This window comes from Acartia tonsa, chromosome 8, assembly GCF_053477335.1.
Source record: "Acartia tonsa isolate MP-2025a chromosome 8, ASM5347733v1, whole genome shotgun sequence".
NCBI classification, from domain to species: domain Eukaryota; kingdom Metazoa; phylum Arthropoda; class Copepoda; order Calanoida; family Acartiidae; genus Acartia; species Acartia tonsa.
In genome coordinates, this window is record NC_137267.1 from 51,829,616 (window position 1) to 51,851,467 (window position 21,852).

The 21,852-nt window shown below is 33.9% G+C and overlaps 1 protein-coding gene across 1 annotated transcript; it reads right to left on the reverse strand.

The window, feature by feature from the left end:
- Positions 1-976: 976 nt before the first annotated feature.
- LOC145327255 (uncharacterized) lies at positions 977-21,519 on the reverse strand. Its single transcript, XM_080170842.1, has 19 exons — positions 21,327-21,519; positions 20,727-20,794; positions 18,794-18,978; positions 18,408-18,463; positions 17,858-17,953; positions 16,873-16,961; positions 16,543-16,589; positions 12,514-12,727; positions 12,129-12,201; positions 10,333-11,151; positions 9,909-9,981; positions 8,246-8,359; positions 7,437-7,524; positions 4,126-4,294; positions 3,364-3,428; positions 3,032-3,120; positions 2,450-2,603; positions 1,785-1,918; positions 977-1,555 (listed from the first exon to the last, which is right to left on the reverse strand). Exons 1-19 carry the CDS (start codon positions 21,455-21,457, stop codon positions 1,301-1,303), a joined length of 2,919 nt encoding a protein of 972 aa, XP_080026968.1. The 5' UTR covers positions 21,458-21,519; the 3' UTR covers positions 977-1,300.
- Positions 21,520-21,852: the final 333 nt, after the last annotated feature.

Below are 21,852 nucleotides of genomic sequence, written 5' to 3' on the forward strand. Positions count from 1 at the left end.
ATTATAGAAAAGCTGTGCTAATATAAATAAATATATTATTAGATTTAGTCTTATTTATTAAAGCTATAATAATTAAAAATATCTAAACACAAATAAATACGAAGAAACTGTCATGGTAAAAAAATACAAAACTAATAATAAAATTGACTAAACATTAAATTGCACATTATTTGAATTATTACAAAGAAAGAATATACAATAAATTCAGCTAAACGTAGTGAATAAAATTAAATACAAAATAGTTCCAAAAGTAACTGGACAAAGTGTCTCAAAAATCAGCCATGTGACGTTATGAAAATAAGGGAGATGAGAGCAGAAGTGGGAAAGAAACCAAATAAAAAAGAGATGGATAATCCCTCATTTTTATGAATTCACATGGCTGATTTTTTAGAAACTTTGTCAAGTTACGTTAAATTTTTTTTGAATATTTTTTCTATCAATATCATTTGCCATCCTGGCTATACCTATAACTCTAAAAATCACACTTGTAAAAAATAAACATATTTTTTTCAGTATAACTTTGAAACCGATAAATATCCGCTGGATAAGAACCGGTTTACAACTATGACACCTTCCACTAATATTATAATAAAAATTATAAAATTTGATACCATTTGTTAGTCTGGGCCTTCAGTCCCCCAGGGGATTAATAAAACTGAGGTGGATTCTTAATTTGCCCCACTAATCGCAATGGGGCAAAATTGTTTTCGTGAAAATCCACCAAAATCACATTAAAAATCTACAAAAATTAAGCAAAATCATATGTTAATAACCCTTCTATGATATAATTTTTGTAGATTTTTAATGCGATTTTGGTGGATTTTTCACGAAAACAATTTTGCCACACTAAGCGATCAGGGAAGGGGTAAATTTTAAATTGGGGGGGGGGGGTAAAATGAAAAAGTATTTGGAAGGGGGGTAATCACCCCATTATCCCCCCCCCCCTTGGACGTCTATGATTATAACATATTCTTACATTTTAAATTTTCTGATAGGTTGTTTATGAAGTAAAAAAATTATTGAACAATTCGCAGAATCGTTAGAAAAGGCAGTTTTTAGATTTGGAGCTTTTATAAACTTAAGGCAGTTACTAGTTTTTTGTGCTTGATTGAATATAATTAAATAAACATCATTTATAATAATATAATTTCCATAATATAAAGTTTATAAAATGTTTTTTAGAAAATTTTGACAAATTTGAATTATAATAGTTCTAATCATAAAGGAGATCCAAACATAAATTACAACTATTTAAGGATAGATAAACCAAATAATTTTTAATTAATTTGATACAAAAAAATTAAGGACTGTAGAATCTCTGATCATATTTATGATACTGCTCATAGGCTGACCTATGTTTGGCCAGGCCCGACACTGACAGGTTCGAGTCCGCGGAATCACTGCTGGCCCCACTGCCGCTCCCGCCGCTACCGTTGTCCTGGATTTTCCACTTCCACAGGGACGAGTCTGTGTCCGAGGTGGCGGGGGTGAGTCTCTCCTTCACTGAGTTCACCACTTTCTTGGAACAGGTGAAGAACAACAGGATGAACAGACCCTAAAATATAGTTTGATTTTAGCAAAACAAGAAAAAGAGTGAGAGAATAGGCATAATATATTTAGATTCCCCATATAGAGAGGCCGAAGGTCAGAGCTGCTAAAATTGGTATAAATTTTATGATTATTATTTTAATTATCAATAAACATGATTTATTAGTATAGCAGAGAATCAATTCTAATCCAACAGATATCAATCAGTTTCACTGCAATATTGGAAAATACTTTACCTGTAAAGTATTGAGTACCAGGAAGACATACCAGACAGGTTCCAGGTCCACAATACCAGCCACCAGGCCAGAGACCCAGGTCATACCCATCAACAGGGCAAGGCGCAGGTATAAGAAGAAACTTATTCGTGGGCCTAAAAATAAATCTAGATATATAACCCGGACAATTATCTAGTTTCAGTTGTGGGAACCTTTTTTATGTCTGCTAGCACATTGCTTTCTGCTCTTTGGCAGCAACTTGGCTGGTATTCACAGATCCAATCAAAAGTCAGCACAGGGTCTCTACCCCATGGAAAGTTATTTAATTTAAAAAGTTTCAAAAAAGAAAAATTACAATCAACTTAGTAACAATAATAATTTTGCACACACAAAAAAAGAACAGTAAGCTGTAGTACATTAACACTACGAAATGTATCTCGCGATGCTTTCTCTAAAAATACCTAGCAAGCACAGTAAAGTACCTCACTCACGGGACTACCCTGTACTCGCAATAAAACCTAACCTGACCTAAAGTAAAACACAACCAATCAGAAAACTATTGCAAAGTAAAAGGGGTCGTTTCTGCTTGTAGGCACTTTAGGGGAACCCGCCATTTTATATAGAATATAGAATAAACGTAGGTATTTGATAAGAAAAATGTTTTCAAATAGATCCATTATCTGTACCTGTAGCTGTTATTTTAGCTGTTGACCTAGCACTCTCCCAGACCATACACGAGGAGGAGGCGAAGAAGCCGACATTTAACAACATGATCAGGGAGAAGGGCGCCACAAAATATATAAGCAGAGCTGTACGCGAGGAAAACCAGCAGAGACCAATCTAAAATAAAATCAAGACTTAAATGCTTGTGAATTAATTGTGACGCTTATAAATATATTATAACATGAAACTTTTGTTATGAAATTTTTTTTAACATTTTAAGTTAAGAATAAGTTTAAGATCAAAATTTTCTTTGATTCAACTTATCTTGTAATTAATTGGGTTTTTAAAAATGCAGGTACCAAAAAGTTCTTACAAATTGTAAATGCTTAGAAAGTATAACAGTACTTGACGTTAAGGTTTTGAAGAGATAAGAATAATACGTCCCCAGTTATGATACATAAAATTTCCTTCATGTAGATTTTAATTAGTAATTGAAACGTTTGGACACTTAATGAATCAAACAATCAAACTTCAATTGAAGTCCCCAACGAATAACAAAATGTTATTATAAAACTTTGGGGACTAGTGTCTCCTCCCTGACATACCTGTGAGCTACCAAATCCAGGTTTAAACTGGAAAGGTATTTCTGGAATGTCCAGACGGTCAATCAGAGCCACTCCAACAACCAAAACAGCTGAAAAAATTTGCAAAATGTTTAAATCTGAAAATAACCTGTCATTTAAAATATCTAAGAATCTTTTAAGCTATACCAATTTTTTGGAGTTTACATATGTCCTGCGATGGATTTAAGCTATTTTATTTTTAAATCTAAGTTTTGGGATGGTTTTATTCTATTTTTCTAGCACCTTCAGAACTCTAGATCCTATGGCGTATTCACTAGTTAACCATAAAGTAGAAGTCAAGAAAATGGTCTCACCTGGCAGGATCCAGCCTATTACACAGTTTACCAGAAAACGGCCCCATTGTGCACCGGACGAAAACCTGAAAAATATGTTTTCTTTAAAATAATAGATATAGAATATAGAAATGTCTTTAATTTTGGTTGCTAACATAGAACTCGTTTATTGGTCAGTTAGAACATAAAAACTTAAAGCTATTTTACTTCTAGATTAAGGTGCTTGTGATGGTTTTAGCCTCTTTTTGTCCCCTCCCAATCCCCTCAGTCATCATTATTTTGAAATTAGGAAACATCTTAAAGTGCCTTATATAAAAACGGCTTCGCCCCTAGCCTCTAGGGGCTTTGCCCCAAGTGTTTAATCAAACCAATTTTTCGTATTCTAGATTTAAAAGAAAAAGAAAAAATTTTGGGGGGGGGAATTTTTTTTTTGGGGGGGGGGAATTTTTTTTTGGGGGGAGAGGGGTAGTCGACCCCACTATTTGAATTTTTAGTTCCCACCCCCCAAGAAAATAGTTATAAACCTTCCCAGGACCTATGAGAAGCTACCCTGTAAAGGAGAACCCGATCGGTTCAGCGGTTAGCGAGATCCTTCGCTACAAACAAACAGACAGACAAACTACTTTGTATTAAAGATAACGTAATACAATACAAATGACCCATGATAGGTCTTTATACATTTTATCGTTGGTCAATTAAAATGTAAGCGGGCCAATCATTGGTCATTTGTATTGTATGGCTGCTTCTAAATTAGGTTATTTAAAAAAATTCAAAATAGTTTACCTGAGCTGAGTAGTTGCCAATCTGAGGGTCTTGGCAACATTTGAGGCAATATTTAGCATCCAACAGAATGTGGCCAGGTAGAAGTAATACATAAATATTGCCAGCACAAAGCAGAACTCGTATTCAATGTCTACTGCCAACATGTTGGCCAGAAAACAGCCGTATGATCCTAAAATTGGAATAATTCAACATATTGAATGATGAAAGATTTTAATGCTATCATGGCTAATAAACTTCTCAGTATCTTTTAATCTACTTCTAGGCAGGGGTAGCTATTCTAACCAACAATTCTACAAAAGAAAATCTCAAAACCTTACTAAGTATCAGGTGGTATATTTTGTTTTATCATGTATCTGAAGAGGGGTGGGAAAGAAGGGGAGGAAAAGGGGAAGGGGGTTGTGGGGAAATTTTCCTTTAGAGTTGTTTGTCAGAATATAATTCCCTTGTCCCTGAATTCTAGGGGGCTCTAACCCTGCGGGTCCAATTGCTGGTCATAACAACCTGTCAAAAACTATACCCCTAAATTTAACATCAATAACATCTTGTGACATTAGATATAACGTAGAGAAATAAAAGAATAATCTTTATCAATGTTACTTTATTTTTAGGAAAGCTTTGAGACGGTCAAATCCATAAGTAGTGAAAATTTAAAAATCATGGAAAAGACTAAACACCGGTGTCCTGGATAGGAAACAGGTTTTTTTTGACATACGTCTCACAAGACCTATGTTGTGATGACCGGGAGACAATGACGGTTCAGTACATGACTTTCGTTAAATCACAGCTGATCATTTTTGTGGCTTTTTTTGAAAATTACTTTCATACCCAAATTTTCATAGTTTTTCCTTCAAAAATCACAATTTTCTCACATTTGCAGCTTAGTTAACTTAAATTTACACAAGAAAAGTATGATAAATACAGCTGAACTAAAAAACTGTGTTATCATTAATAACAAAATCTTTAAGAATCTTGAATAATCTAAGATTTGTAGTCTAGAAATGAAATAAGAGTTATTTGAAGTAAATATTTGAATTGATGTCTAAACAACTCTTGTAATTACCTTTTTAAAAAATATTTCATGTCCCTGTTGCATGCCTCATGACATATTATATTTTTAAAATAAGTTTCCTTGAAATATTAACAAGTTATCCTGCTCAATATTGGTTCCTGGCTGATTTGATGTCTCAACATCAAAACAATATCTGCTTGGAGTATAACATATATATCCACAACCACAGTTGCCATGTTTAAAGTCCTATATTACCATATTGAATATACAACCAGTCCTTGGTTCAAAAGAGCTTAGTAGAAGGTTAATATTTTTAACAAGTGGGATTATCACTTGTAAGTGTTTGACATGCACTTGGAATCCGTGTAAAGACCAGCCTATAGCTGGTCTTGATTGAGTCTCTGCCTTTTGTACACACTGCTTGTCTTTACTACTGATTAAATGTCATAGTGAGAACCATGGAAGGTTTTACATAGGTAAACCTACAGAATGATTATAGATACATATTGGATTCTAAGCTGGATGAATAATTTGCAAGATAGCGTATTCAAGATAGTGTAAGAGCAGCTAACTGACAGGAAAGCACTTGGCTCATAGCTTGAAGAAAATAATAGTAGCTTATTACTAGAGTGAATGTGAATGCTGGTTACATGATCATAACTGGATTTTATTCAAGTGTGATTTCCAATGGCGACTTTAAAATCCAATTTGAAAATAAACACAGGCAAGTTCTTTGTCCTAAGCAGATCAATACTACCCTTCCTAAAAGCTACCAGTAGTAAAGGGACCTAGGAAGGTGTTGAACAGGAAGACCAAAATGTAGGATTAGCAAAGCAAAAATAAAGAGCAGTTTGTCTATCAAGTGGTGTTAAATTTGGAATCATAGACCCACCTGACTTTCAATCAGCAGAGTAGGCGGAAACCATGGTAAATTTCTGAGTAATAGAGAATGAGAGGATATGAGCTCTTAGCTGAAGTAACTAAGGCAAGGGAGTCTTAAAGACCATGTAGCTAGATGCATGGCAGTCTTGGCTTTCATTCATGGAAAGATCTCTCATGACAGTAGTTGGTTCATAGGAAACAAAAGGAAGTTAAAAGTAAGAATACTTGAAAGTTTATTCTGAATCTTGAGGTTATCCCTTTATATGGCAAAAGTCAAGCCACAAGTTCAATAGCAAACAAGTGCCATAAAGAAAGAGTCAAAAGTGTGTGAAATTGTTGATTAACAAACAAGGTCAGAATTCTAAACTGACTTCCATTAAGATTTATAGGCTGGGTGAAACATGTCAGCCGGCTAGAATAAAGGTCTGGCTATAACAGGGTGGAGAGAGGTACCCTGTTTAGTGAAAAGTATTATGAGGCATACTTGTTAAAGTTGAAGGACAGGGACGGTAACTTTAACGTCTTTAAACAAGAAGTTTAACATGTGGATTGATAGGAGATAATGTTTTAGTGAAAAAAATTTGAGGGCAATAACTTTATGTTGTGGAGTCAAAGGCAAAGTCAGATAGATAAAGCCAGGTGAAAGCCTATGAAGGCTAGAAGCAGTTCTGACGTGCAAATTTATTGTTGAACATTAATTCAAAATAATTAACTCTTACTCAATTATTAGACTACAAATCTTATTCCATTGATTCTGAAAGATCTTGTTATAGGTGATAGCACAATCTTCAGTACAGCTGTTACTTATTATACTTTTCTTGCGAAAATTTAGGCTAACTAAGCAGCAAATGTGAGAAAATTGAGATTTTTTTGGGAAAAACTATGAAATTTTGGATAAAAAAGTAATTTTCAAAAAAATCCACAAAATTGATCAGCTGTGATTTAACGAAAGTCATGTACTGAACCGTCATTGTCTCCCGGTCATGACTACATAGGTCTTGTGAGACGTATGTCAAAAAAAACCTGTTTTCTATCCAGGACACCGGTGTAAAGTACAAAATGAGTTATAGAGCAAATGTCCAGTTTCATAACAAAGAAAAGAGAGTGAATATGTAAAAACTCGAAAAAAATAACGAGATTAAAAAATTAACGTTTACATCTTCTGAAGCATGACAGATAGCCATACAAATACAATGTATATATAAGATGCGCATGTCATAAAGTGAATTATAGTGTAGCTTTGCTACAAATAGCCTTACCCAAAAGAGCAAGTGCAAAGGAGAATAGATTTTTTCCACTGAGATTCTGTAATTCAGGAGCTATCAGGGTTACTAGCAAATTATGGACGGACGGACGGACGGACGGACGGACGGACGGAAGTGAAATACAGAGTAGCTTTGCTACTAACAAATAGTCTTACCCAGCAGAGCAAGTGCAAAGGAGAAAAGATTCTTTCCACTGAGATTCTGTAATTCAGGAGCTATCAGGGTTACTAGCAAATGGAAAACCTGCAAACAAAAAAATTAAATTTGAGTCATTAGGTATACAAATTTTTCAAAAATAGTTTCATTTTCAAAATTCCATAACAATATTAGAAATACATATAAATTTATTTCTAAATAAACAGAACGTCTAAAAACACTATGCAAAATCTCAAGGATACGCAGACAAACCTAAAGGATAATCCGAATAGACAAATTACCCCTTCTGTAGATTACAAGTAAAGATTGAAACGTTGAATATTCATCTCAATGAACCAACCAATCAAAATTCAATAAAAGTCTCCAAAGTTGTTAAGCCAACGAATAAGAAAATTTTATCATTAACTTTGGGGATTAGTCTAATAAACAGCCAAATGTCCTCTACCTCCCTGTTTGAGTTTTATGTGTCATCATTGGGTCCATGCAAATGACAAGAAAGCGATAACAAAATTAATTTTGTGGGAAAGGGTGAAAACTATTTTTCGAAAAGGCATGAGTTATTTATCGCAACGTATTATAGACAGCTTGCCGCGGATATTAAAATAAAAGATTTTAAGATTTAAACCAGTTTTGTCAGCTCCGAGGGGCAGAAGACCCGGGCTAACAACACTGGTATTAATGTTATGATTTTTATTTTAATATTCATGGAAAGCTGTCTATAATACGATGCATTAATAACTGTTATGCCTTTATGAAAAATAATTTATTAATAGTTATTAATCGGTTTCGACGCCATACTGGAACTTACCAAGCAAACCATAGAAAGTCCGAGACAGATAAAAGTGACATAACCCATAATTGGTGAAAACTTGGTTGTCTCAGATTCTTCTTTTTTATGTTCACAGATTACAATATCTTCACCCTAAATATCAAATAATTAATCAACAAGGATGATAACATCCACAAAGTAGCTCTCATGAGATAGCGGGTCAAGTCATAATGTGCTTGAACGTGGATCTTGATAGCTCAAGTGGCTATACAAAAGTATCTCAGCCTACTCCATGACTACTTAGGTCCAAACCCTAAGAGACTATGGCTAATCAATCAATCAATAACATCCACAAGTAACTTAGCACAAATAATCATGGATGGGAATACTGACCAGGAGATCTAAAGAGAATTTGATGATTTGTTGAAATCAAGAATAAAAATATATTGGAGAAAATAATCATGAATTTTTAATATTTTTAAAAGCGAAGCTTTTCTATAATTAGGGTCGGCATGTTAGAATTGTCCTATCGATTTCAAACTTTGCATTATGATTCCTGTAGGAGTTAGGTACGAGTTAGAGAGCAAAGCAAAGAACGGTGATATATAATCGTTACCAGAAAGTCCGTACGTCCATTTTAGGCATGTTGTTTTTTAACTTTTTTAACATCAAATTTTTATGTGATAAAATTATCCGATTGATCTGATTTTTAGAATACTGATTCCTAGGACAGCATAGTATATTGTTATAAGTGAATCAACTCTATAATAAAGTCATAAAAGTCATAGGTATGTCCTCAAACAGAATTCTGTATTTAAGAAATTTTTCAACAAATTTACTCACAATTTTGCTTTGACTCATTCATATTCTGATTATTCAGTTCTGACATTATGTAAGTGTTAATGTCCGTTTGTCCTACAGTTTCAGAGCTTCGCTTTTTTGGATGTTGTTATATTAATATTTTGCAGCATGACCGATATACAGACGGACTAAATAAATTGCACACTAGATGCTCAGACATTAGTACCTATAGGAAATGTTCACAAAATAATCAGCCGTCTAACTTGAAAAGCAGCTAAGATAATAACATTTCCCCTATTTCGTTACGGGTTGACTGACGGACGGATAGATAAAGTGAATTATAGAGTAGATTCGCTACTAATAAGAATAATTAAAAATTACAGGGGAGGTGAAGGGTTCAAATACCCACAAAAACAGCGTTATGGCAAAAGAAATATTGCTCATGTGAGACAGTATAGGAGACATGTATCCTTATAACATTAACAGGATGTGTGTTTGTCTCTTTTGTTTGTCTGTTTGTTTGTACCAAAGGATCTCGCTAACCGCTGAACCGTTCGAGTTCTCCTTAACAGGGTAGCTTAACAGGTCCCTGGAAGGTTTATAACTATTTTGGGGGAGGATACCACCACCCTCCAAAGAAAAATCACAAAAAAACTATTTTTTTTACGGAGAGATTCGAACGCAACATAGAAAGGTTATGTATTATTTAAAAACAAATAAAAGGTCCACTAAAGGCCCCTAGGGGCGTAGCCGCTAGAGTTAGATAATAAACAGGCAAACTTTTTAACACATTGCATTAAAATAATATAATCAAGCAACCCTTGGCACCCGCTGCCTGCAATAAATGACAGACGGACAGACAGAAACAGAGACAGACAATCTAATTTGTATTTAACTATACCTGGAAAGCATACTGTTCTGGTCCCAGCTGAAGATTATTATATTTCTCAATAATAGCTCTTCCAGATACAATTCTAAACAAAACATTTTAATAGTTATTTTTGTTTCATAGACAGTTTTTCGCCTATTCTAAAAAGAATTTCCTATTAGATTAAAACCAGTTTTTTTAGATCAAAGGGGCCAAAATCTATATGTGTGTGTTACTAAAGGATCTTGCTGACCACTGAACCGATATGGTTCTCCTTCCAAGAGAAATCGCCCTTAGAAAATATCACTCCCCCCATAAATGTTGATAACTTTTTAAACCTACAATTGAAAGTAAGGGATCGACTTCCCCCTTTTTTTATTGGCCCCTGGAATCCTCTAGACGCTTAGACGCTAGTTTATACATAATTCAACTTGTAAAAAAAATATATTTGCACTACCTATATTCTTCCTTGTTAAGCTCTACTCTTGTACAGGTTGACAGCTGAGGGTAGTGTTGCACACTAGAATTTAATGTTGTCAGCGTTACCGTTGATCTCATAGTTGTAGTTGATGTAGTAGTTGTAGATGTTGTTGTCGGTGGTAATCTTGTTGTTGTAGTAACTGTTGTTGTTCTGCGTGTTGTTGATATTGTAGTGGTTGTAGTTGAAGTTCTAGTTGTGCTACTACTACTGGATGTATCAACAGGAACATTTACGGAGGGCGCTTCTTCAGGGAAATTAATATTTTCAATATCAGTTTCATTCACTGAGGATTCATCATAGTAATTTTCATCAGTAAAGTTATCAGGGAAACGAACAAATGAATCATCGGTTGTAGTTGTTGTTGATAAAGTTGTGGTTGTTGGGGAAGTGGTTGTAGTACTTGTTGTTGAGGTAGTTGTGGTAGTAGTAGTAGTAGTTGTGGTTGTAGTTGTAGATGTAGTTGTAGAAGTTGTTGTAGGAACATTATCCTTGTCATAGCAGACGCCATTTTGAAACACCTTCCCCTCCTCCCCACACACAATATTCCGACACTTTTTAAAGAACGGATCCCACAGCTCCAGCTTGCCACAGCTGTGCAAGTCCTCGCCTACAACACCCACCTCGTGCCCGTCACTGCGGTCAATATCAAAAAGGACCGAGAACGCAATTGGGTTGAAGCGATCAAGGAATCGTAGGCCCGACCTGCCCATAATGTTGAGGTTGAGGCAGATAAGGTCCTCCGCAGGGTTCACTCCGTGGCACAGCGCACAGTGAGGGTTGCGGTACGTCTGGGAACTGAAATAAATATAACTTTAGTTTTATTTCTAGACACTCCAGTCATTCATTTTTAAACAATCTATTGCTTGTCTGTCTGTTAGCCTTTTCAAAAACTTAAAACTTCAATAAAATATAAGAAAATAAACAAATATCTTAGTATATGACCGATTTGAAATCAAAGTAACAACTAAACTGATTGGGTTCTTTATTTTAGGCAAGCTTAACATAGGTTCTGTGGATGGTTTTAGGCTAAGTATTGGGGTCGTTTCGAGCTATTTTTCTAGTCCCACTCTAATCCTTCGAATAAAGAGCCCTAGATGCTAGGGGCGGAGCCGCTAGTTGAATATATTGTGTTAAGATTGATCATGTGTTTGTTGATGAAAGTTTAAATGAACAATAAAGTTGGCAGACGGAAAAAGTGTAGTTCCATCTGGCAGACATATGCAATTATATCAGGGATCTAAAGGGATAAGACAATGGCCGATAAATTTATGTACATCCCCAATGACGAAAAACAAATTACCACTTAGACACTCAACTTAATGAACCAACCAATCAAAATACAATAAAAGTCCCCAAATTGTTAAGCCAACGAATAAAGAAAAGTCATAATAAAACTTTGGGGACTAGTGTAATACACAGCCCAAAGTACCCTCAATCACTGGAATTATATATACAATGCACTGCAAAATTAGACACCGAAAATCCACGAGTCATTTTTTCGAAAAAACTGCAATGAAATAAATTGAAGTGAAAAATAAAAAATAAAGAGACAGAGATCCTATTACTTTTATACAAGGATATCAAAATAAAACTTTTTGTGTTGTTGCTCTAGTAAAAATTTTCGCATCGTATTATAGATATTAGACAGCTTTCCGCAGATGTTTATGAAAAAATTTTCCGTGGCAAATTTTCTGAATTTTCAGTTTTGCTGAGAACCGGTTCTAATCCAGCGGATATTAATCGGTTTTGCGGCAATACTGAAAACATTTTACCTTTTACTATTAAACATGACGGCAGTATAGGATTCACAAAGTTCAACAATTTCTTCAGAGGAAAGAGCATCGCCTAAAATAATAGATATATTATTGCTTGGATGTTGCACCAGCGTCTCATGTACTGAAATAAAGCGATACTAACAGCTTGCTAAAATTACAATACACCCATCCATTCATAATTTAAACTGACATGTCCAAACACTCTGGGGATTCAATTAACAATTGACAATCATCTCTTTCATTGCATAACCTTTCTTTGGGAGTCCTTCACGTGCACGGTAATGAGTTGCAACTGTTTTGGACCAAAGCATCCCTCCCAATCTGTCTTTTAATTTCGTGCATCTGATAAAGCAGCAGTAGATATCATATTTAATAAACATACCTTGAATTTCTTCGTCGACCAGAAGAAGTTGTTCATCAGCCACAGCTTCATTAAGATCATCAACCTCCTCTATGTCAACAACAAGCGCAAGGTCAACAACTCCGCCGACGGTTGGCACCACAGCTGGCTGTGCCTGCTGTTTAAAATCCTGTGGACAAGTCTTGGTGATGTTGTGTGATTCTGGATGGCATTTGCGCACCAAAGGTGTTATATCCTAAATAAAAAAAAAACATTTTCAATTTGGGAATAGTTATTTATCGCATTGTATTATAGATAGCTTTCCGCGGATATTAAAATAAAAAGTTATAAGATTTGTGAAACCCGAGGGGCCGAATGTCCGACCTATAAAACTGGTGTTCTTTTTAAGATTTTTATTTTAATATTCGTGGGAAATTGTTTGGAATGCGATGCTATACAAGATTTTTCCGTATGGATTAGAAGGTTTCTCATCTTTCACATATACTATAGCTATTTTAATTTACCAATAAAAATACGAGCAACCTAAATTAAAACAGAAACAGAACTTTTATAACATTAATGAGTTTATTGTTTGTATTTGAAAATATCCTTAAAATAATATGTTAGTTTTTCTAATTTGAAATATACGTTAGAATAATAATATGTATATTGTTTCAGGAAGGGAGGGGATATTGAGCTGTTTATTACACAAGTCCCCAAAGTGTCATAATAACGTTTTCTTATTAGTATTTTTATTGAATATTGATTGGTTAATTAATTAATTTGCGTGTCCAAACGTTTCAATCACTAATTTTACTCTACATAAGGGGTAATTTTGTAATTAATCATTGGGGATGTATAATAATTGTCTTATCACCTCACATCCCTGATATTATTTAGTTTTAAATTCTCTACAAGAAGATTATAATGAAATAATACAGCAGTTATCCCTGATCAACAACTTTTTAAAAATTTAATCCTCAAGTAAGCTTCTTTAATCTTGGTAATTAAGGTTTTTTATTTTCCAGTACGGCTTCGAAACCGATTATTATCCGCTGGATTATAAACAGTTCTAAGCTAGAATTAGCTTACCCGAAATATATTAAGATATCCCGACAGAAATAAAAGATTTCAATCTGAATTGACCCACTTTCTTATTTTCCTTTTTAAAAAGCGAAGCTTTTCTATAATAAATTAGGATATGTCCGTCCGTCCAAACAACTTTTTTGTATGATATATTTATTTGATTTTTTAAATATTGATTCTTAGAACAACAAGGTACAATATTAAAAGCGAAGCATCTCTATAATCAAGTCCTGGAAGTAAGCATGTCCTAAAACAGTATCCTGAATTTAAGTCATTTATATACAAATTTGATTGGACTTGAAAATAAATATTCTACACTCTGACACTCTACAATGGTTTATGTTCGTTTGTCATACCGTGTAATTTTAGAGCTTCGCTTTTATGGATGTTGTCATCCTTGTTTTCCTTTTGTTTTTCTGCAAATTTAAAAGTTTTGAAAGGAAACAAAACACCTTTCTAATATTTTTATTTTACAAATTAGAAATTTTTGCATATGCATTTCTTGGTCCAGTTTTATTTCTTTCTCTTTTTTTAAATTTAATGCGGCAGTGCCCTTAGCCTCAACGGTATGTATTTCCTTTATTTTTTTAAATTTAATTTTAAAAAGGGAAGGTTTGAGACTTTTTCGTCCTAACTCCGAACCCTTTGTCTATTTAGGGGTTAGTAGAAATCCCCCTAACAGTGTAGACCTCTTCTTGATATAGGTTAGATTATTTAGAAACTAAGTAAGTAGGGACCCTCTAAGGGGTTAAGCATTGGAGTGTGGAGGGGGAGGGGGGGGGGGGGATAACCAAACCCTAATTTTCAATTATATCAAATTTCCTAGTTGCTATGGATCTTTTAAATCTGTTATTATACAAAGATAAATTTAATAGGTATCAACATGTTTAATCTTCTACAAATTACAATTTTACCTTCATCTTTTATAATAATTATGTTATTAACAAGAACAATTATATTAGAAGAAAAAATGGTTTAAATAAATAAGTTGATGGCACTGTTGCTTTATAACAAGGCCGTAAGCCATGGTAGAGCCAAGTAACTGCATTTGTCCTTAATCGTCTGATTAAATGTCATTTAAACAAGAATGACAACATCAATAAAAAAGGAGCACTGAACCGGTAGGACAAACGGACATTAACTCTTGTAGGGTGTCAGAATTTGAATATACAAGTTTTGACAAAATTACACGTAAATTTGTTACAAAACTTCTTAAATACTGGCATTTTTAGGACTTGATTATAGAGTTGCTTCGCTTATAATATTGTCCTTTGTTGTCCCAGGAATCAGTATACCAAAAATCAGATCAATCGTATAATTAGATCATATAAAAATTTGTTGTTAAAAAAGTGAAAAAATCAACATGTTGAAAATAGACGTACGGACACTCTGGTAACGATTATAGAGTTGCTACGCTTTCTAAATTGTACCTACCTACTAATACCTAATTTGAAATCGATAGGACAATTCTAACTTGCCTAAATTAACAAAACAAAAGCTATCCATTACATACAGACGGACGGACCTACCTTAATTATAGAAAAGCTTCTCTTTTAATAATCGGGTCTTTCTGTGAAAGCGTCAAATTTGTATGTACAGAAGTATTAATTAAAAATCTCTGCATAATCAAAAAAAGAAACAAAAGGAAAAATGAATTTATACTTTGCAAAATTAAATTAATTATGAAGCTGCTAGAATGGATATAGGATATACCTGGATATAGCGACAGGGGAACATTTGTCGTCAATTTAACTTTCTCATATGGACCTCATTTAGTTCCTTAATCCAGTAGGAGAGGAGGGGACGGGGTAAAGGGGATGGATGGGGTGTATCTATTAAGTCAGCTGCGATCAACACTTCATTAGAGTACATGAAAAGGTGGTGCAACATCCAAGTAATAATAAATCTATTGCTGCTAAAGAGAAAGTTAAGAGTTACACACATATGCTATAGATGCAGCAGCGTAGCTTCTCTACAAATAATACGTTGGTACAGCAGAAAGTGTCATGTGTGACGTCACAAAAATACATCTAAAAAGAAAGGATGAGAGGAGAAGTGGGAAAGGAAACCCATAAAAAAAGCGTATTTTTATGACGTCACACATGACACTTTCCACAGTCCCTATTACGTATTTATCATCCATTTATCTTTTTTCATAAATATTTGTCGATTAGCAATGCCTTCCCTCAAAATGCCAATCGACCAATGAAACTCTTTCTTCCCTTATTTTGTATTAGATTTAAATGAGAAGAGGGAGGAATACTTTGGTGGATAGGAACCGGTTCTCATCCATACGAAAAAACTATGTCTAGCATCGTATTATATCCAGCTTTCTACGAATATACAAATGTACAATCATAAGATTAAAACCAGTTTTTTTAGCCCGTGCCTTTGGCACCTTGGGGCTAAAAAACTGGTTTTAATCTTATAATTGTACTTTCTATATCCGCGGAAAGCGGTTTATAATACGATGAAAGAAATAACTATTATTTGTTTGATTATTATTTTATGTCAGGTTAGGTATTTTTAGATATCCTCGCATGGTTATGGTGTAGGACCCTCGTTGTTAAGTTAGACATAGCTAAAGCCCCCCCCCCCCCCCCATCCACCTCTTTTAACTCATCCCTTCCCCTCTTATTGGAGAAACGTACTGACCAATAATATCTGCATATATCTATTTGCATATCACTAATTCATATCTACAAGGTAAATATGACTTACATTAACTGGCAATAGAGTATATTAGCTATGAATATTGGTAAAGCTAATCTATAATTAGTGTCGGTCTATTTCCAACATGATGATTTTAACTATTTAAACAACAAATTTTTTTGTGATAAAATTATTCTATTGCTCCTTGTTTCATTTTTTATTAATTTATATTCAGTTCAGTTCTGACACTACAAGTGTTAATGTTTGTTTATCCTACCGTTATTGAGTTTCGCTTTTATGGATGTTGTAATCCTAGTTTTAAATTGAACTTACATCTGGCATGAACGGATCCAGCCGACAGTCATGGAAAACTGGAATACCTGAAAAATTTTTATTTTTTTTTATTCCTAAAACTGAAATAATATGTTGTTTAAAGAATTCTTGGGAGGGAGGGACATTGGGCTATTTATACAATTTTTGGGGCTTTTATTGAATTTTAAAAGGTTATAATTATTCAATTAGTCTAATCGTAACAACCACTAATTATAAGAATGGGTAATTTTGTTTATTATTAATATCACTGGGGATAACGGCTATTGTCTTATCCCTTTAGATCCCTGAATAAATCTTCATAAATCAATAAATAAAATAGAATCTACATACCAATAATATCCAGCTCAACTCCCCACTTTCCAGAAACTGGATTCTGTTTCAGATTGTCATACAGGTATTCTTTAGTCAAATTCTGGAACCTAAACAAATCAATTCTATAATATTTATTAATCGCATCGTATTATTGGCAGTTTTCTGCGCTTTTTGAAATGAAGAATGTTTTATTCCTGAGGGGTCGAAAGATCAGGCTAACAAAACTTGTACATAATAATTTTGTAATTTTAATTGTAATATTCGTGGAAAATTGTTTATAATGTACTAAATGATTTTTGGCTTATTTCCGGTTCTAATTCATCAAATATCAAATGGTTTGAAGCCATACAGACAGACAGACAAAATGAATAATAGAGTAGCTTCGCTGCTAAAAACTAAACCTTACCTAGATTGTAAACCTTGAAGTGTAGAACACTTTAGCATATATGTCCACATTCTACAGACTCACAGACGGCCAGACAAAGTGAATTAAAAACTAAACCTTACCTAGCTTGTAAATCTTGAAGAGTAGGACACTCTAGCCTATGTGTCCGCATTCTAAGAACTGACGGACGGACAGCCAAAGTGAATTAAAAACTAAGCCTTACCTAGATTGTAAACTTTGAAGGAAAGGACACTCTAGCCTATGTGTCCACATTCTAAGGACAGACAGACGGACAGACAAAGTGAATTTAAAACTAAACCTTACCTAGCTATAAACCTTGAATAGTAGGACACTCTAGCCTATGTGTCCACATTCTAAGGACTCACAGACAGACAGACAAAGTGAATTAAAAACTAAACCTTACCTAGCTTGTAACTTTGAAGAGTAGGACACTCTAGCCTATGTGTCCACATTCTAAGGACGGACGGACAGACAAAGTAAATTAAAAACTAAACCTTACCTAGCTTGTAAACCTTGAAGAGTAGGACACTCTATCCTATGTGTCCACATTCTAAGGACTGACTGATTGACAAAGTGAATTATAAAACTAAACCTTACCTAGATTGTAAACCTTGAAGTGTAGGACACTCTAGCCTATGTGTCCACATTCTAAGATCCCCACTGTCAGAATTACACACTGCGCAATGGTAGTTCCTAAAAATATTATAAAAACCGGTTTATAGTCATACTTAAAAATCATGTATAGCATTAACATTCTAAGATCCCCACTGTCAGAATTATACACTGCGCAATGGTAGTTCCTGAAAATCGATATAATATTACTTGGATGTTGCACCAGATTTTCAGGTAATCTGAAAAAGTAATACTCACAGATGGATAAAATAACAATACCAACCCATCCACAGCCTTTCCCCATAACTCTCCCCTTCTTTAAGATTAACGGACAGACCAATAAATGAGTTCCAAATTAGCAAGCTAAATTGACAAATTTTCCACTGTCAATATATCCAAGAATATCCTAAATCCAATTTCCTTAAAACATAAATTATTTATTCTAATTCTATTCTATATTTTTAGTAGTTAAGCCACTTTATAATTTACTATGTCTGTCCTTTCGTACGTCTATCCTATGGAGGGAAGTATTTACCTGTAAGTAATTCCAGATTTTCTGGAGGTGACCAAACTGGAGCCAAAAGGATCACCCTGAAAAAAAAGTTAAGATTATTTTTTTTCTTTATAGAAAAAAAGGAAACTAGTAAATTAACTTTATTAGAAGGATGAAATATAAAGAAATGTAAAATTTATTTGTCGCATGTTATTATAAACTTTCCGCGGATATTAAAAAAAATAATTAAGAACAAACCAGTTTTGAAGGCCTGAACACAACTGGTATTAATTATATGATTTTAATTTTAATAATCGTGGTAAATTGTCTGTTATACGGTGCTATACATTATTTTTTATGATGCATGACAACCGGTTCTAATCCAGCGGATATAAATCGGTTTCGAAGCCCTACGGGAAAAATAATACCTCATCATTGTGAAGACACTTCTTATTCATAGCTTTATCCCTCCACTCCTGGGGACACCTACTACGCACATACACATGGCCATACTGTGACAGTTCCAGACAGGTAAATTTGTCAGTGTGCATCTTCTGTTCAACTGGGTTAAACACAGGCGCGTCGATACAACAATCTCCATACACCGCACACTCTGAAAAAAAAATGGATTTATTATTACTTGGATGTTAACACAAATTTTCATGGTCTCTGATAAAGTAAAACTTGCATCGTGCCATGATCTACAACCTTTACCCCATACCCTCCACTCATTCTGGATTAACGAACTAACCAAAGAATGAGTTACATGTTAGCAAGCCAAATTGACGGCAATTTTTTCTGTCATAATATCCACGTATATTCTATACTCATTTATAAAAAGGCATCATAGATTATACCACATTTAAGAAATTACATATTGTTTTTTTTTCTCAAAAAGCCTAAAAAACACTAAAACCCCCTAAAACATGGGGGGGGGGGGGACTTAATTAAGAAACAAACGAAAAACTACGAAGAAATAAAATGTGTCAACAATGAGAAGTTCACAAAAGACTTAATTTTATTTGTGTATAGTATACCGTATGTGTAAAAAATGACAATGGCAGTTTTCACTTTTAAATAACACCAATTTTGTTATTAGGTACAATTTTTGAAACAATTAAATTAAATTTGTAAAATTTCTTTCTGGAATAATTCACATGAAAATTAAACGTATAATAACAAGTCAAGGTTGGAGGGGACATTGGGCTGTTTATTACACCAGTCCCCAAAGTTTATTGTTGGCTTAAGAACTTCTATTAAACTTTGCTTGGTTGGTTCATAGAGTTTAGTGTACAAACGTTTCAACCCCTAAATGTAATCTATAGAAGGGTTAATTTTGACTATGAGCATTGAGGATGTACATAAATAATTCGACCGTTGTCCCTATAGATCCCCGTGCAGTAAAGTGTATGTCTATATTCGTCCATTGTCCGGGGAAAATTTGTCGCCTTTTAGCCTGCTAACATGGAACTCATTTAATGGCCATTTCATTCATCCTACTGGAGGGAAGGATATTGGGTAAAGGAGGATTTTCATTATTTTAGCCCGCTGTGAGTTTCACTTTATTTGGATAGAGAACATGAAAATCTTGTGCAAGATCCAAATAATAATATATCCATCATACATCATTTTTGAAGAAATAAAGAAGTTTCAATGTAAATTAAAAATTTGTATATGCGGATATTACGGAAATTAAACATTATAGATTCAGACTATATAAATAACCAGGGATCTAAAGGGATAAGCTTCAATGATGATAAACAAAATTACCCCTTCTGTAGATTACAATTAGTGATTTAAACGTTTGGAAACTCAACTTAATGAACCAACCAATCAAAATTCAATAAAAGTTTCCAAATTTATTAAGCCAACGAATAAAAAAACGTTTATTTTTAGGGACAAGTAAAGGTCCCCTCCCTTTCTGCTAAATAACAGAAATAAAAGGATACACAACAAGGACAATTATGCTCATGAGTGCATCTATAACAATATTCAAAACCTAACAACATTAGGATCAGAGGCGTGTAGAAGGTGGGTGTAAAGGGTGTATCCACCCCCCTAAAAAAAGTAAAGGTGTTGCATACATCATCCTGACAGTAGTCTAAAAGGGGATAGAAAAGTTATATAAAAAACGTGGCTCGCTTTGCGCGACTATTTACAAATCCATTTTAAAAAATTATCTTAATTTAGGTATCTAATTTTTTTTACAATTGTAGCTTAAAACCATCTCAAGACTTAAATCTGAAAATAACCTAAAACCATCACAGGACTAATAAAAAGATTCACAAAAATATAGAAGCCAATAGGTTCAGTAGTTAGAGATCAAATAACCAATAATCAAAATAAATAAGTATATCATACCTGGATCGCAAAAACAATTTCTTTCTTTCCAGTCTATTTCATCTGTTATACGTGACCTCCTTCCAGTACTAAATAAAAATAATATATATATTATTACTTGATTAGTTGGAATAATCTTTCTTTCCAATCTATTTCATCTGTTATACGTGACCTCCTTCCAGTACTAAATAGAAACATTAATAGTTATCGCATCGTATTATAAGCAAAGCATCTTTATATTCAAGTCTTAAAAATGTAAGTATGTCCTTTAACATTATCGTGTATTTAAGGAATTTAGCAAGATATTTACTTTAATACATTTATATTCTGCTTATTTATTAAGTTCTGACACTCTACAAGTGTTGATTTTCGTTTTTCCTTCCGTTTCAGGGCTTAGTTTTTATGGGTGTTGTCATCTTTGTTTTACTTATGTGTATGCTGATTTGGTATGGTGTGGACACCAAGGGGGGTGTATCCACCTCTTGACAATAAAATTAAACCCCTCTTCGCGAAATTAGTTTAAATACAATTCTTATTTGGTTTAAGAGGGGTGTTAATATTAGCTGCGCTTCGCGCACCTCCCTGGTAAAACCCTGTACACGCCACTAGCTTTTTTTTTACCTGCAACTGTCTTTGATAGGACAGTACTTTCCAGTTTTCTCCACAGCTGAATAATCCCATTCTATAGCGGCGGCAGTCTTTTTATACAATAAACTCAGTAGTAGTATTATCACATTTGGTAGATTTTTCATTTTTTGTCTTTTTGGTTTACTTTACTAATGTAAATTTTTCATAGTAATTTTTTTTCTGAAATAATTATAATAAAAATAAATTGATGTAGAATATACGTTGACATTATGACATGTAAAAACATTTGGTTGAAACATTTGAACATTCTACCAATCAAAATTCATGAAGTCCCCAAGGTTGTTAAGGCAACGAATAAGAAAACGTTATTATTATAAGACTTTGGGGACTAGTGATATAAATAGCCTAATGTCCCCTCCCTCTCTGTGTATTATCACTTTTAAACACCAAATATAACAAGGACACTGGGACAAAGGTTTGTCACTTGCTAAACTAACCAATGCCAACTGCCTTATTTGGAAGAAGGTTGATTACAATTAGTGGTTGAAACGTATAGACA